The sequence below is a fragment of the Schistocerca nitens genome, chromosome 4, assembly GCF_023898315.1.
Source record: "Schistocerca nitens isolate TAMUIC-IGC-003100 chromosome 4, iqSchNite1.1, whole genome shotgun sequence".
NCBI lineage: Eukaryota > Metazoa > Arthropoda > Insecta > Orthoptera > Acrididae > Schistocerca > Schistocerca nitens.
Window position 1 is genome coordinate 881,475,208 of NC_064617.1, and position 13,557 is coordinate 881,488,764.

Genomic DNA, 13,557 nt, shown 5'->3' on the forward strand with positions numbered 1-13,557 from the left:
GAATAAATATGCCGTAAAGGCAAGGGAGAGCATAAGGGAACAATTGACAGGAATGGGGGAAAGAAATACAGTAGAAGAAGAATGGGTAGCTCTGAGGGATGAAGTAGTGAAGGCAGCAGAGGATCAAGTAGGTAAAAAGACGAGGGCTAATAGAAATCCTTGGGAAACAGAAGAAATATTGAATTTAATTGATGAAAGGAGAAAATATAAAAATGCAGTAAATGAAGCAGGCAAAAAGGAATACAAACGTCTCAAAAATGAGATCGACAGGAAGTGCAAAATGGCTAAGCAGGCATGGCTAGAGGACAAATGTAAGGATGTAGAGGCTTGTCTCACTAGGGGTAAGATAGATACTGCCTACAGGAAAATTAAAGAGACCTTTGGAGAGAAGAGAACCATTTGTATGAATATCAGGAGCTCAGATGGCAACCCAGTTCTAAGCAAAGAAGGGAAGGTAGAAAGGTGGAAGAAGTATATAGAGGGTTTATACAAGGGCGATATACTTGAGGACAGTATTATGGAAATGGAAGAGGATGTAAATGAAGATGAAATGGGAGATAAGATACTGCGTGAAGAGTTTGACAGAGCACTGAAAGACCTGAGTCGAAACAAGGCCCCGGGAGTAGACAACATTCCATTAGAACTACTGATGGCCTTGGGAGAGCCAGTCATGACAAAACTCTACCATCTGGTGAGCAAGATGTATGAGACAGGCGAAATACCCACAGACTTCAAGAACAATATAATAATTCCAATCACAAAGAAAGCAGGTGTTGACAGATGTGAAAATTACCGAACTATCAGTTTAATAAGTCACAGCTGCAAAATACTAACGCGAATTCTTTACAGACGAATGGAAAAACTGGTAGAAGCGGACCTCGGGGAAGATCAGTTTGGATTCCGTAGAAATGTTGGAACACGTGAGGCAATACTAACCTTACGACTTATCTTAGAAGAAAGATTAAGAAAAGGCAAACCTACGTTTCTAGCATTTGTAGACTTAGAGAAAGCTTTTGACAACGTTAACTGGAATACTCTCTTTCAAATTCTGAAGGTGGCAGGGGTAAAATACAGGGAGCGAAAGGCTATTTACAATTTTTACAGAAACCAGATGGCAGTTATAACAGTCCAGGGGCATGAAAGGGAAGCAGTGGTTGGGAAAGGAGTGAGACAGGGTTGTAGCCTCTCCCCAATGTTATTCAATCTGTATATTGAGCAAGCAGTAAAGGAAACAAAAGATAAATTCGGAGTAGGTATTAAAATTCATGGAGAAGAAGTAAAAACTTTGAGGTTCGCCGATGACATTGTAATTCTGTCAGAGACAGCAAAAGACTTGGAAGAGCAGTTGAACGGAATGGACAGTGTCTTGAAAGGAGGATATAAGATGAACATCAACAAAAGCAAACCGAGGATAATGGAATGTAGTCAAATTAAATCGGGTGATGCTGAGGGGATTAGATTAGGAAATGAGACACTGAAAGTAGTAAAGGAGGTTTGCTATTTAGCGAGCAAAATAACTGATGATGGTCGAAGTAGAGAGGATATAAAATGTAGACTGGCAATGGCAAGGAAATCGTTTCTGAAGAAGAGAAATTTGTTAACATCGAGTATAGATTTAAGTGTCAGGAAGTCGTTTCTGAAAGTATTTGTATGGAGTGTAGCCATGTATGGATGTGAAACATGGACGGTAACCAGTTTGGACAAGAAGAGAATAGAAGCTTTCGAAATGTGGTGCTACAGAAGAATGCTGAAGATAAGGTGGGTAGATCACGTAACTAATGAGGAGGTATTGAATAGGATTGGGGAGAAGAGAAGTTTGTGGCACAACTTGACTAGAAGAAGGGATCGGTTGGTAGGACATGTTTTGAGGCATCAAGGGATCACAAATTTAGCATTGGAGGGCAGCGTGGATGGTAAAAATCGTAGAGGGAGACCAAGAGATCAATACACTAAGCAGATTCAGAAGGATGTAGGTTGCAGTAGGTACTGGGAGATGAAGAAGCTTGCACAGGATAGAGTAGCATGGAGAGCTGCATCAAACCAGTCTCAGGACTGAAGACCACAACAACAACAAAAGGATAATACTGTGTGTCCTACTACTTCATTTGTTTCCACTGAATTCCAAATTTGAATTAATTCCAGTTCAGTCTTTCTTGTATGTTAGGAAGGGCTTGGGCTGTTGGCGACCGTGTAAATTTTATTGTAAAAAAATTGTCTTTTGATGGTAGCTTAACCGCAGATATTTGCCAAGTGTGGATGCAATTCGGTACTTAATATGGTTCGATTCAGTCCATTATCATCGATAAGGTTACGACGTGTAACTTACACCTACAAATAGAAATAGCTCCCACTGTAACCCAGCGAAATAGCGGTTTACATAACGAGCTTACAGTATACATCTGACCAAATACTGTACCTTTCTGAAAACGTCTCCTAGTCCACAACAAGACACTGAGTTGTGAAATAAAACTGTCAGTACTGCATCCTATAACGCAGATGTTGTATGTGCTCAGTTACCTGCCAGATACTGTCACAGTGGTCTATTGTCGTGTGTTGGCAGGAGGGGAGACCATGGCGGCTGACGACTGGGCGCTGAGCGGCGGTCCAGGGCGGCCGGGCGACCCCAACCGTCTCCTGGGGGCGGCGTCTTTGTCAGCGTCGGCGGCGTCTCGGCGCCCTGCCTGTGCCCTGTGAGCGTCCGCTCTGCCCTGGACGCCGAGTGGCGCTGGCTGGCCCAGGCGACACCACACCCTACGACTGGACCGAGGCCGCTTCCAACACCAGCAGACGCCACCACCGACTCCACTCTGCGCTGCCCGCGTGATGTCCTCCGAAGATGTTGATCCGCACCTTCATGTACAAGCTCGTGCGCCGGGTGAGGAAACACAGACGCTTCCGCAGTGTAAGCGGCCGAACAAAGCACTGAAGGCGATTGCTCCTTCTGAGGCAGACACGCGTTAAGTTTTACAATGTTCACTTAGCATCTGGAACAATGAGGAACTCTGATGTTGGGTGATGGACTATACTGAATAAAACCTAGACAGTTTGTCTCTACGTCTAAATAGCAACATATTATTGCAAACCAAAGAAGACTACGTTAGTTCAACTGTGGTTTTACTCGTGGTGAAGTGCTGAAAAAATATTGACTGCGAGTTTAAAAATAATATCAATTTTGGTTAAGTCATTGTAGGAGCTGAATATTCTTTTTTGTTTGGTTTAATTTAGCACAGTAGTGAAAGTAACACCATCACTATACAGCTCAAAGGCAAAACTAGCTGATGTGTTCAGCAGTAAAAAGTAGTTTCATTTGCAGATAAGTGGTATTCATTCTTTGGTGAAGAATTTTGTTTATATATCAGGTGTAAGGAAATACAAGGCTCTGTCGAGACATAGACTTTTAATCTGATCCCGGTGTAATTCTCATAAGTGTACACACATTTTTTCGCATAACCTGTGGGGTAGTAAGAACTAGGAGTGAAGGGGCTGCAGCAAGCCTAAGGTTAGCACACAGGCTCGAGGCCTGTGTAGTGACGTAAAACTCCGCGGTGGCTGCCGAAAGCCGTTCGCCGGACGAGCGGACGCCGTCCGCGGAAGCCTGCACGGCGCCAGATATGGCGGCGACGGCGGTAGCGTCGGGGGCGGCGTCGGAGGTGGCTGGATCCGCCGCGACGCCCCCCGACACCGACGCCGAGCTGTGGGCGCTGCTGGACCGGAACCCAGGGGCGGTGGAGCGGTGGCTGGCGGCGCGCGCCGACCCGGCGCTCCTGCAACGACTAGCCTCCAGGGCCGCCCCCGGCGCCGCCAACGCCCCCGACGCAGCCCCCGGCTCGACGCCCATCGCCGGCGGCAGCCCCAGTGGCAGCGGCTGCGTGCCGGACCCGCTGCCCCCGATGCTGGCCGCGGCGGTCGCGGAGGCGGCGGCGGCGGGGGCGGAGCTGTCGGTGGAGACGCGCAGCCCGTCGACGGCGTCGCTGGAGGCGGCGCCGCACGCGGGGTCCGGGGGCAGTAGCGGAGGCGGCGGTGGCGACGGCGTCATCCCGCGTAGCAAGCGAAACTCTGTCACGTCGGAGCTCTTCCAGATGTGGCTCGCCTCCTCGCCCGTCAAGAAGGCCAAGTCGCCCAGCAGGTAAGACGACAGACCAGCCACCACTGGTGAGGGAGGGCAGCGGTGAAACGGTTTATTGTCGTCTCCCCCCCCCCCCCGACCAACAACGACTGTCAGACCTATTTATTTTATTTATTTAGCGTATGGCTCATAACGTCACAGTTAAAATTACAGAAACAACACGATTAAAAAAATCACATATGTATAAACAGAGCAATAAATAAGTTTGTATATAAGAACACCACCAATTGTAAATTTAATCTCGCAGAAGAGCGATCACAAAAATGGTTCAAATGGCTCTGAGCACTATGGGACTTAACATCTGTGGTCATCAGTCCCTTAGAACTTAGAACTTCTTAAACCTAACTAACCCAAGGACATCACACACATCCGTACCCGAGGCAGGATTCGAACCTGCGACCGGAGCAGTCGCGCGGTTCCGGACTGAGCGCCTAAAACCGCGAGACCACCGCGGCCGGCGAGCAATCACAAACAAACGTCCAGCGTAGATAATATATAGTCGATTGCCTCTTGGTTCGCCATTAGGAAATCCTGTGGGGTCACCCTCATATGCCCTTAGTGGGCATTCCTGCACGATGTGTTTGACCGTCTGTCTCTCAGCGCCACAGTCGCAAGGGGCCGATGGAAGTTTACCCCATCTGTGTAAGGAGTCGGCGCATCTCCCACAGTTGGTTCTGATGCGATTAAGAGTTGACCAGACTTTTCGAGGGCAATCAAATCCTTTTGGTTTACTAAAGATGCATGGCATACTGTGGCAGTTTACGGCTGTTCTGTTCTCCCATTCCTCTTTCCATCGGTCATTTATTTTAAAGTTGGTTTGGTGCTGCGCCTGTGCGGTCTTTAGTGGATGATGCCTAGACCGGAGTCGGTTTCCTCGGATGTCGTGAGTATCTTCATGGATTTGTAACTGAGGGTTGGTCATGACTTTTTTAAATTCTCTAAGCAGAGCGTGTTCTCGGCGCAGGTTAGGAGGGGCTATGTTACTGAGAACGGGCAGCCACATCTACATCTACATTTATACTCCGCAAGCCATCCCACGGTGTGTGGCGGAGGGCACTTTACGTGCCACTGTTTTTACCTCCCTTTTCTGTTCTAGTCGCGTATGGTTCGCCGGAAGAACGACTGTCTGAAAGCCTCCGTGCGTGCTCGAATCTCTCTAATTTTACATTCGTGGTCTCCTCGGGAGGTATAAGTAGGGGGAAGCAATATATTCGTTACCTGATCCAGAAACGCACTCTCTCGAAACCTGGCGAGCAAGCTACACCGCGATGCAGAGCGCCTCTCTTGCAGAGTCTGCCACTTGAGTTTGCTAAACATCTCCGTAACGCTATCACGGTTACCAAATAACCCTGTGACGAAACGCGCCGCTCTTCTTTGGATCTTCTCTATCTCCTCCGTCAACCCGATCTGGTACGGATCCCACACTGATGAGCAATACTCAAGTATAGGTCGAACGAGTGTTTTGTAAGCCACCTCCTTTGTTGGTAGACTACATTTTCTAAGGACTCTCCCAATGAATCTCAACCTGGTACCCGCCTTACCAACAATTAATTTTATATGATCATTCCACTTCAAATCGCTCCGCACGCATACTCCCAGATATTTTACAGAAGTAACTGCTACCAGTGTTTGTTCCGCTATCATATAATCATACAATAAAGGATCCTTCTTTCTATGTATTCGCAATACATTACATTAGTCTATGTTAAGGGTCAGTTGCCACTCCCTGCACCAAGTGCCTATCCGCTGCAGATCTTCCTGCATTTCGCTACAATTTTCTAATTCTCTGTATACTACAGCATCATCCGCGAAAAGTCGCATGGAACTTCCGACACTATCTACTAGGTCATTTATATATATTGTGAAAAGCAATGGTCCCATAACACTCCTCTGTGGCACGCCAGAGGTTACTTTAACGTCTGTAGACGTCTCTCCATTGAGAACAACATGCTGTGTTCTGTTTGCTAAAACTGTAGGAGTTGGTCTGATTGTGCCTAATATATTACGCATTGTTGCATTTAGTTGGCTATCTACCATGTGTGTGTGTTTGCTGTTGAGCCACCCTGGGGCACAGTATTCTGCCACTGGATACACCAAGCCAATTGCGGGTGTTCTTAAGGTAGATGCTGTGTAGCCCCAGGTGGTGTAACAGAGCTTCTGCAATATGTTGTTGCGTGTTTTAAGTTTCGCTGCAATTTTCGTCAGGTGTTCTTTGAATGTTAGTGTCCTATCTAGGGTAACCGCAAGGTACTTTGGGTGTTTGTTGTGATTTAGTATTTTCCCGTCTAGATATAATGTAGTTCTCTGTTGGCCATTTTGTTGTTCAAATGGAAGGCAGATACTTCCGTCTTTGTGGCACTAGGTTGTAGCCTCCATTTTCTAAAGTACTCGCTGAGAATCCCTAGGTCACTCGTAAGGATATCTTCGGCAGTTTCTATATTTCTGTGGGCTGTTGCCAGAGCCCAGTCGTCAGCATAACCAAATTTGCGCGATCTGGTTGCAGGCATGTCAGCGATGTAAAGGCTGAAAAGAAGGGGCGCAATGGCAGAGCCTTGTGGGAGTCCATTATGTCCGACCTAACCTCCGAAGGTTGCCTGATAACATCGGCTCACAGCTTGGTCACAGTGGGTCCGATGCCCTTCGTCAGTCGTTCCCGTGAATAAAGAGGTTAGGTCCGCAAATTCAAGATCCATAAGGACAAGATCAGTTAATTAACAAGTGAGGGGACAGATTGTTTATCACTGTAGGAGTATGTGGTACCAAATTCAGACCAAATGGGACACACATGTCATACTATGGCGCGTCCAAACAGTTGCATGAGTAGACAGTATACCGCTCTCTGGCGGGAACACAGGTGTGTATTGTCGCGTACAAACGATCATAAAGGTGCCGAATGACATTCTACAGTGCAGTGTCTCAAGTATCTTGCACCCTTTGGTACGATTCCGCAGTGGCTCTTGGAGGCTCTTGAGTACGAGTAAGTTCCCACTTCATCGTGTCCCATATGTGTTCGTTTGGAGAGAGATATGGTCATCTTGCTGGATGGGAAAGTTACTGTGCACCTTATGTAGCACTACCTGTATGTGAATGTGCATTGTCCTGCTGAAAAAGTACATCGCTTTCCCGTCGAGTAAATGGCAGTTGCGCATGGATAACAGCCTGTCCAGCGAAATCGGTACTCATTACTTCATTCAGCAGACACAGCAACTTTGATCGTGAGTTGCATCTGACGGCTCCCCACATCATGAGGCGTGGGGTGGGACCTATGTGTCGTGCGTGCACACACTCCGGAATAGGCCACACAACAGGTCTAAACTGTACACTTGTACGCGCATCACTCGTATACACACAGAACTTACTCTCATCAATGAAGCCAACAGAGCGCCATTCCACTCTCCAGTAGACTGTTTCAAGACATCAGAGTGCCCGTGCTTGGTAGTGTCGTCGTATTGGCGGTAGTCTGGCCAGAGACACACGTGATCTTTATCCGCTACAAGCCCACCGTTTCCGATGGAGAAACCAAGTGTAACATGTGCCCTGATTTTCTACCTGAATGATGTTCGTTTGGCCACCGCTGTTCGATCAGTCTGTCGATCTTCACGTCCATCAGTACTGCACAGACGAGGGAATGTTCCACAGACTACTACTCGCCGCTGACATACAAATGTGCAGAAGTCCGTTGACGCGTCATCCAGTTTCCCGCAGGCTCACAATTCGAACCTATTGAAATGCGTGAAGCTGTTGAACAGGAATGCTTACACACGTCTGTGGGGCATGGTTGTACCCTAGAATGAATGTTTCCAGCACCTCTAAACTCAGCACAGCTACTGTCTGCAGAGAAAAAACAAAGGCGGCACAGAAAGGCCTCCTGAGAGCTCTCCGACGCCTGATAGATAGTGTGTTACAGTTTTGCCAGCAGTGTGTGCTATCAACGAGGTTAGAACCTTGTTGATGCAATAAGTTACCAACAGTCGTATGTATTTTAGAAATTTATTTTATTTTATGAACTTTGTGCTACCAGTTTCGGCATTACATTGATGCCATCTTCAGGCCCCACACGTCATAGTCGTAAAATCGCTATACACGAAAAGAGCCACATAAATGGATCCGTGAATCAATCGTCCTGCAACAGCTCTTGGTGGCCAGGCGACACAGACTGTCTCTCCTGGCCACCAAGAGCTGTTGCAGGACGAATGATTCATAGAAATTCATAAAATAAAATAAATTTCTGCAATACATACGGCTGTTGGTAAATTATTGCATCAAGAAGTCGTCCCACGATCCATAATGGATCAACGAAGAAGGTTAGAATCTATCTGAACCTCCTTGGGCTGAGTGGATGCCAAAAGGCCCCTGCGTTTGAAAACGAGTGCTTCATCGCGGCTTTTGGTATTAAAAAGATACCGAATGCATGTGAATGAGTTGTATCTGTCTCGAAAAGAACATGGCGAGTCCTGAACACTCTTTACACAGATACTAGACTAACCAAACCAGTTTTATGAATACATGAGATGAAGCCGAAACGTTGTATGACATACTCGAGATGATTTGTGGCGACAATGAAAAGTACTATTAAGGCAACTGCTCAACTTCAGATACACGCAGCAAAAGAGGTATATGTCAGTTACCCTTCAATGAGTGTCGTGCAGCGCATGTGTTAAATATAAACGTATATTTTAGAATAAGATTCTGTGAATACCAAAGGTGCTAAACAATGCAAACAGATAGACCAGACTTGCAAACGCCTTCTGGAGTCAGGATGGATTTGGGAGCGGTAGTTGGGCGTCTGGGGCGTATTCTCAAGTTCCTATGTGAATAAAAACACGTAAGTTAAGTACCAGGGAGGTTTATTTCCCGTCGCCTACTCCTAAGGGCCACTGATCTTGCGACCACTTCTACGGCAACAGGAGGCTGCCTCAGCCTGAGCGAGAGGCACCTCGCCCTCATAGGGGGGAAGGAGACTCTGACAAGGGAACCTCCCCATCGCACCCCCCTCAGATTTAGTTATAAGTTGGCACAGGGATAGGCCTTCAAAAACTGAACACAGATCAATCGAGAAAACAGGAAGAAGATGTGTGGAACTATGAAAAAAATAAGCAAAATATACAAACTGAGTAGTCCATGCGCAAGGTAGGCAACATCAAGGAGAGCGTTGGCTTCCGAGCGCCGTGGTCCCGTGGTTAGCGTGAGCAGCTGTGGAACGACAGGTCCTTGGTTCAAATCTTCTCTCGGGTGATGATTTTAATTTTTTATTTTCAGATAATTATCAAAGTTCAGGCACTCACACATAATCAACTTCGCTCTCCAAAATTCCAGGACATGTTCAGATTTGCTTGGACATATACAGAATTTGACGGTCTACGCACGGAAACATTTGAAAACGTAAAAAACATATGTTTTGACGGAGCACAGGGAAAACTGTGTGACTCTGAAACTGTTGCATTCATTTGATGCAGTTTATGTGACAAGCTCTTATGTTTTCATCACTTTTTTTTTTTGAGTGATTATCACACCCACAAGAAAACCTAAATCGGGCAAGGTAGAAGAATCTTTTTACCCATTCGCCAAGTGTGCAAGTTAGGTGGGTCGACAACATATTCCTGTCATGTGACGCACATGCCGTCACCAGTGTCGTAAAGAATATATCAGACGTGTTTTCCTGTGGAGGAATCGGTTGACCTATGACCTTGCGATCAAATGTTTTCGGTTCCTATTGGAGAGGAACGTCCTTTCGTCTACTAATCGCACGGTTTTGCGGTGCGGTCGCAAAACACAGACACTAAACTTATTACAGTGAACAGAGACGTCAATGAATGAACGGACAGATCGTAACTTTGCGAAAATAAAGAAAGTAAAATTTTCACTCGAGGGAGGACTCGAACCAAGGATCTTTCGTTCCGCAGTTGCTCACTCTAACCACGAGACCATGGCGCTCATCGGCTAATATCCTCCTTTATGTTGCCTACCTTGCACATGGACTACTCAGTTTGTATATTTTGCTTATTTTTTCATAGTTCCACACAACTTCTTCCTGTTTTCTCGATTGATCTGTGTTCAGTTTCTCAAGGCCTATCCACTGTGTCAATTTATAACTAAGTCTGAGGGGGGTGCGATGGGGAGGTTCCCTTGTGAGAAACGTCCGGAGAGCAGCGAAGCTGGCAGGCGAGAGGGTGAGACGTCCGTAGCGGCGTTTCCTCGTCGACCTGCCCTGCTTACACCACGTGACCTGCTTCCAGTCTTCCCATTGGCGATTCGGTAGCATTATAGGAAGCGTACCTCACTCAACAGTACCGTGAATGGCGTCCCTACGTCATCATTACAAGGCGTGCAAACCCATTCACGATTACTGTGCGTGGATTGTGTGACCACAGTATCAAGTGTTTCGCCGGACGCGGAGATGCCACAGCGGTAACAAAGTGGCAGGTGTGGGCCATGAGGCAGAATTCAGTGTAGAATGTCATTTGCAATTCTGAAGAAATAAAATGTTATCCTTCATCCTCTCATTCCTACTAATCACCAAGCACTCACCTCATACACTGAAGAGCCAAAGAAACTGGTACACCTGCCTTATATCACGGTCCTCGCGGCTCCTCCCGTCGGAGGTTCGAGTCCTCCCTCGGGCATGCGTGTGTGTCTCGTCCTTAGCGTAAGTTAGTTTAAGTTAGATTAAATAGTGTGTAAGCGTAGGGACCGATGACCTCAGTAGTTTGGTCCCATAAGACCTTACCACAAATTTCCAATTTGCTGCCTAATATCGTGTAGGGGCCACGCGAGCACGAAGAAGTGCCGCAGCACGAGGTGGCATGCACTTGACTAATGTCTGAAGTAGTACTGGAGGGAACTGACACTATGAATTCTGCAGGGCTATCCATAAATTCGTAAGAGTACGAGGGGATGGAGATCTCTTCTGAACAGCACGTTGCAAGGCATCCAAAATATGCTCAATGATGTTCATGTCTGGCGAGTTTGGTGGCTATCGGAAGTGTTTAAACTTAGAGGAGTGTTCCTGGAGCCACTCTGTAGCAATTCTGGATATATGAGGTGTCGCATTCTCCTATTGGAACTGCCCAAGTTTGTCGGAATGCACAATGGACGTGAATGTATCCAGGTGATCAGACAGACGGGTCCCCTGCTGACATTCAGGGTCCATGGTTCAAATGGTTCAAATGGCTCTGAGCACTATAGGACTTTACTTAAACCTGACTAACCTAAGGACATCACACACAGCCATGCCCAAGACAGGATTCGAACCTGCGACCGTAGCGGTCGCGCGGTTCCAGACAGTAGTGCCTAGAACCCCTCGGCCACTCCGGCCGGCAGTACACGGGTACACTCCAGACAAATACTTTCAGAAAAGAGTTCCTAACGCTTAAACGTATACTCGATGTTAACATATTTATATTATTCAGAAATGTTTTTCTTGCCGTAGTACGTCTACATTTTATATCCTCTCTACTTCGACCATCATCACTTATTTTCTCCCCAAATAGCAAAACTCATTTACTACTTTAAGTGTCTCGTTTCCTAATATAATTCCATTAGCACCACCTGATGTAATTTGACTACATTGCATTATCCTTGTTTTACTTTTGTCGAAGCACATCTTATATCCTCGTTTCAAGACAATGTCAAAAATGCTTCAAATGGCTCTGAGCACTATGGGACTTAACATCTTAGGTCATCAGTTCCCTAGAACTTAGAACTACTTAAACCTAACTAACCTAAGGACATCATACACATCCATGCCCGAGGCAGGATTCGAACCTGCGACCGTAGCAGTCCCGCGGTTCCGGACTGTAGCGCCTACAACCGCACGGCCACCGCGGCCGGCTCAAGACAATGTCCTTTCCGTTCAATTGCTCTTCCAAGTTCTTTGCTACCTCTGACAGAATTATTATGTCGTCGACAAACCGCAAGGCTTTTATTTCTTGTCCAGGGATTTTAATTCTCACTCCAAAGTTTCCTTTGGTTTTTGCTCAGTGTACGGATTTAATAACGTCGGGAATAGGCTACAACCCTGTCTCGCTCCCTTCTCAATCACCGCTTCACTTTCATGCCCCTCGACTCTTATTACTGCCGTCTGTATCCTGTACAAATTGTAAATAGCCTTTCGCTCCCCGTATTTTACCCCTGCTGCCTTCACATTTTGAAAGAGCATCCCAGTCGACATTGTCAAAAGCTTTCTTTAAATCTACAAACGCTATAAACGCAAGTTTGCCTTTCTGTAACCTATCTTCCAAGACAAGACGTAGGGTCAGTACCGCCTCGCGTGCTCCTAAATTTCTCCGGAATCCAAACTGATCTTCCCCGAGGGGTCGGCTTCTACAAGTTTTTCTATTCTTGTGTATAAAATTCTACTACAGAGTATTCGAACATAGTTACCAAGTCTCTGTTAAAACTGAAACGTTCCACCTTTTTTTTTTTTAGATTCCTCGACGATAGAAATCCTTTCCTTTGGTCTCACAGTAACTTGAGAACAGCTGCGCATATGTACTCATCCTTGTAAAATCTATTTTCCCCACCAGATGTTTTCCCTCGACTGCCTACACATTGTCCTATCTGGTCGATTACAGCGGCCTTCCTTTTCTATCAACACGTCTGTGCGGCCTTGGTCACATTGTTGGCTAATTTGAGTTAGGCTGGATGCGACACTGGATTTGGTCCATACACCGCCAGAATTTCACGGTGTGTTTGTGTCCACATTGCACGTTCTGCCAAGATTCGTACCATCACCCGTAGTACTCTGTCACATTCTGATCCACCTGTAATCCATAACGCAGCGGAACTGGAAACCCGTTCTCTTCTGAAAATGCGCCATTGTTGTAGCGTAAGGATCTTTGCTTGAGAGGATATGCGTAACTTAATTTTTGATGTTCCTGCGTAATTCACTCAAAACGTGGAACAAAATATACTTTAAATTTAGGAGTAAACCTCTAAAATTATTTTATGATAATTCAAAATGGCAGTTGCACTACAGTGATTTGCTTCATAAATTAAATTTCCTTGAAAATCTGAAATATAGAGTAAACATTTCTATATTCCACTGTATGATTTTTCGTTATAATTGGTGTTCTGCTACCTTTAGATAATTCACTATTGAACGAATGTTCCATGTTGGACAGCCCATTATAATTTTACTGACGAATGAGAAACTATAAAAAATATAGATTAATATTAATTCAGAGTTCCATTTGTTCAAAAAATACTCCAGTTTCCTTGAATCTGCTCGCCACTTTTTTTTATCTTTCAGACTACGTTAGGAAATATTTTCTACATCTAGATGTGAAAGGCTACTCTGCAAATCAAACTTAAGTGCCTGGTAGAGAGCTCATTCAACCACCTTCACATTGTTTTTCTATTACTCCACTTTTAAACAGCTCGCGGAATATCTTTCTGTGCGAGCTCTGATTTCTCTTATTTTATTATGATGA

General features: G+C 45.8%; 1 protein-coding gene and 1 long non-coding RNA gene across 2 annotated transcripts in view; both read left to right on the top strand.

Moving 5' to 3' along the window:
- The window catches only part of LOC126253396 (uncharacterized), a 962,344-nt gene extending 958,514 nt beyond the window's left edge, over window positions 1-3,830 (top strand). Inside the window, exon 5 of the long non-coding RNA XR_007545951.1 lies at window positions 2,561-3,830. This is a non-coding gene — a long non-coding RNA (uncharacterized LOC126253396). The remainder of the gene's footprint in view (window positions 1-2,560) is intronic.
- A 137-nt stretch (window positions 3,831-3,967) lies between these two features.
- Window positions 3,968-13,557, top strand: part of LOC126252640 (cGMP-specific 3',5'-cyclic phosphodiesterase) — a gene marked incomplete at its 3' end in the record, with an annotated part of 583,236 nt that continues 573,646 nt past the window's right edge. Inside the window, exon 1 of the mRNA XM_049953543.1 lies at window positions 3,968-4,126. Within this exon, the coding sequence (XP_049809500.1) occupies window positions 4,080-4,126 (47 nt within the window). The remainder of the gene's footprint in view (window positions 4,127-13,557) is intronic.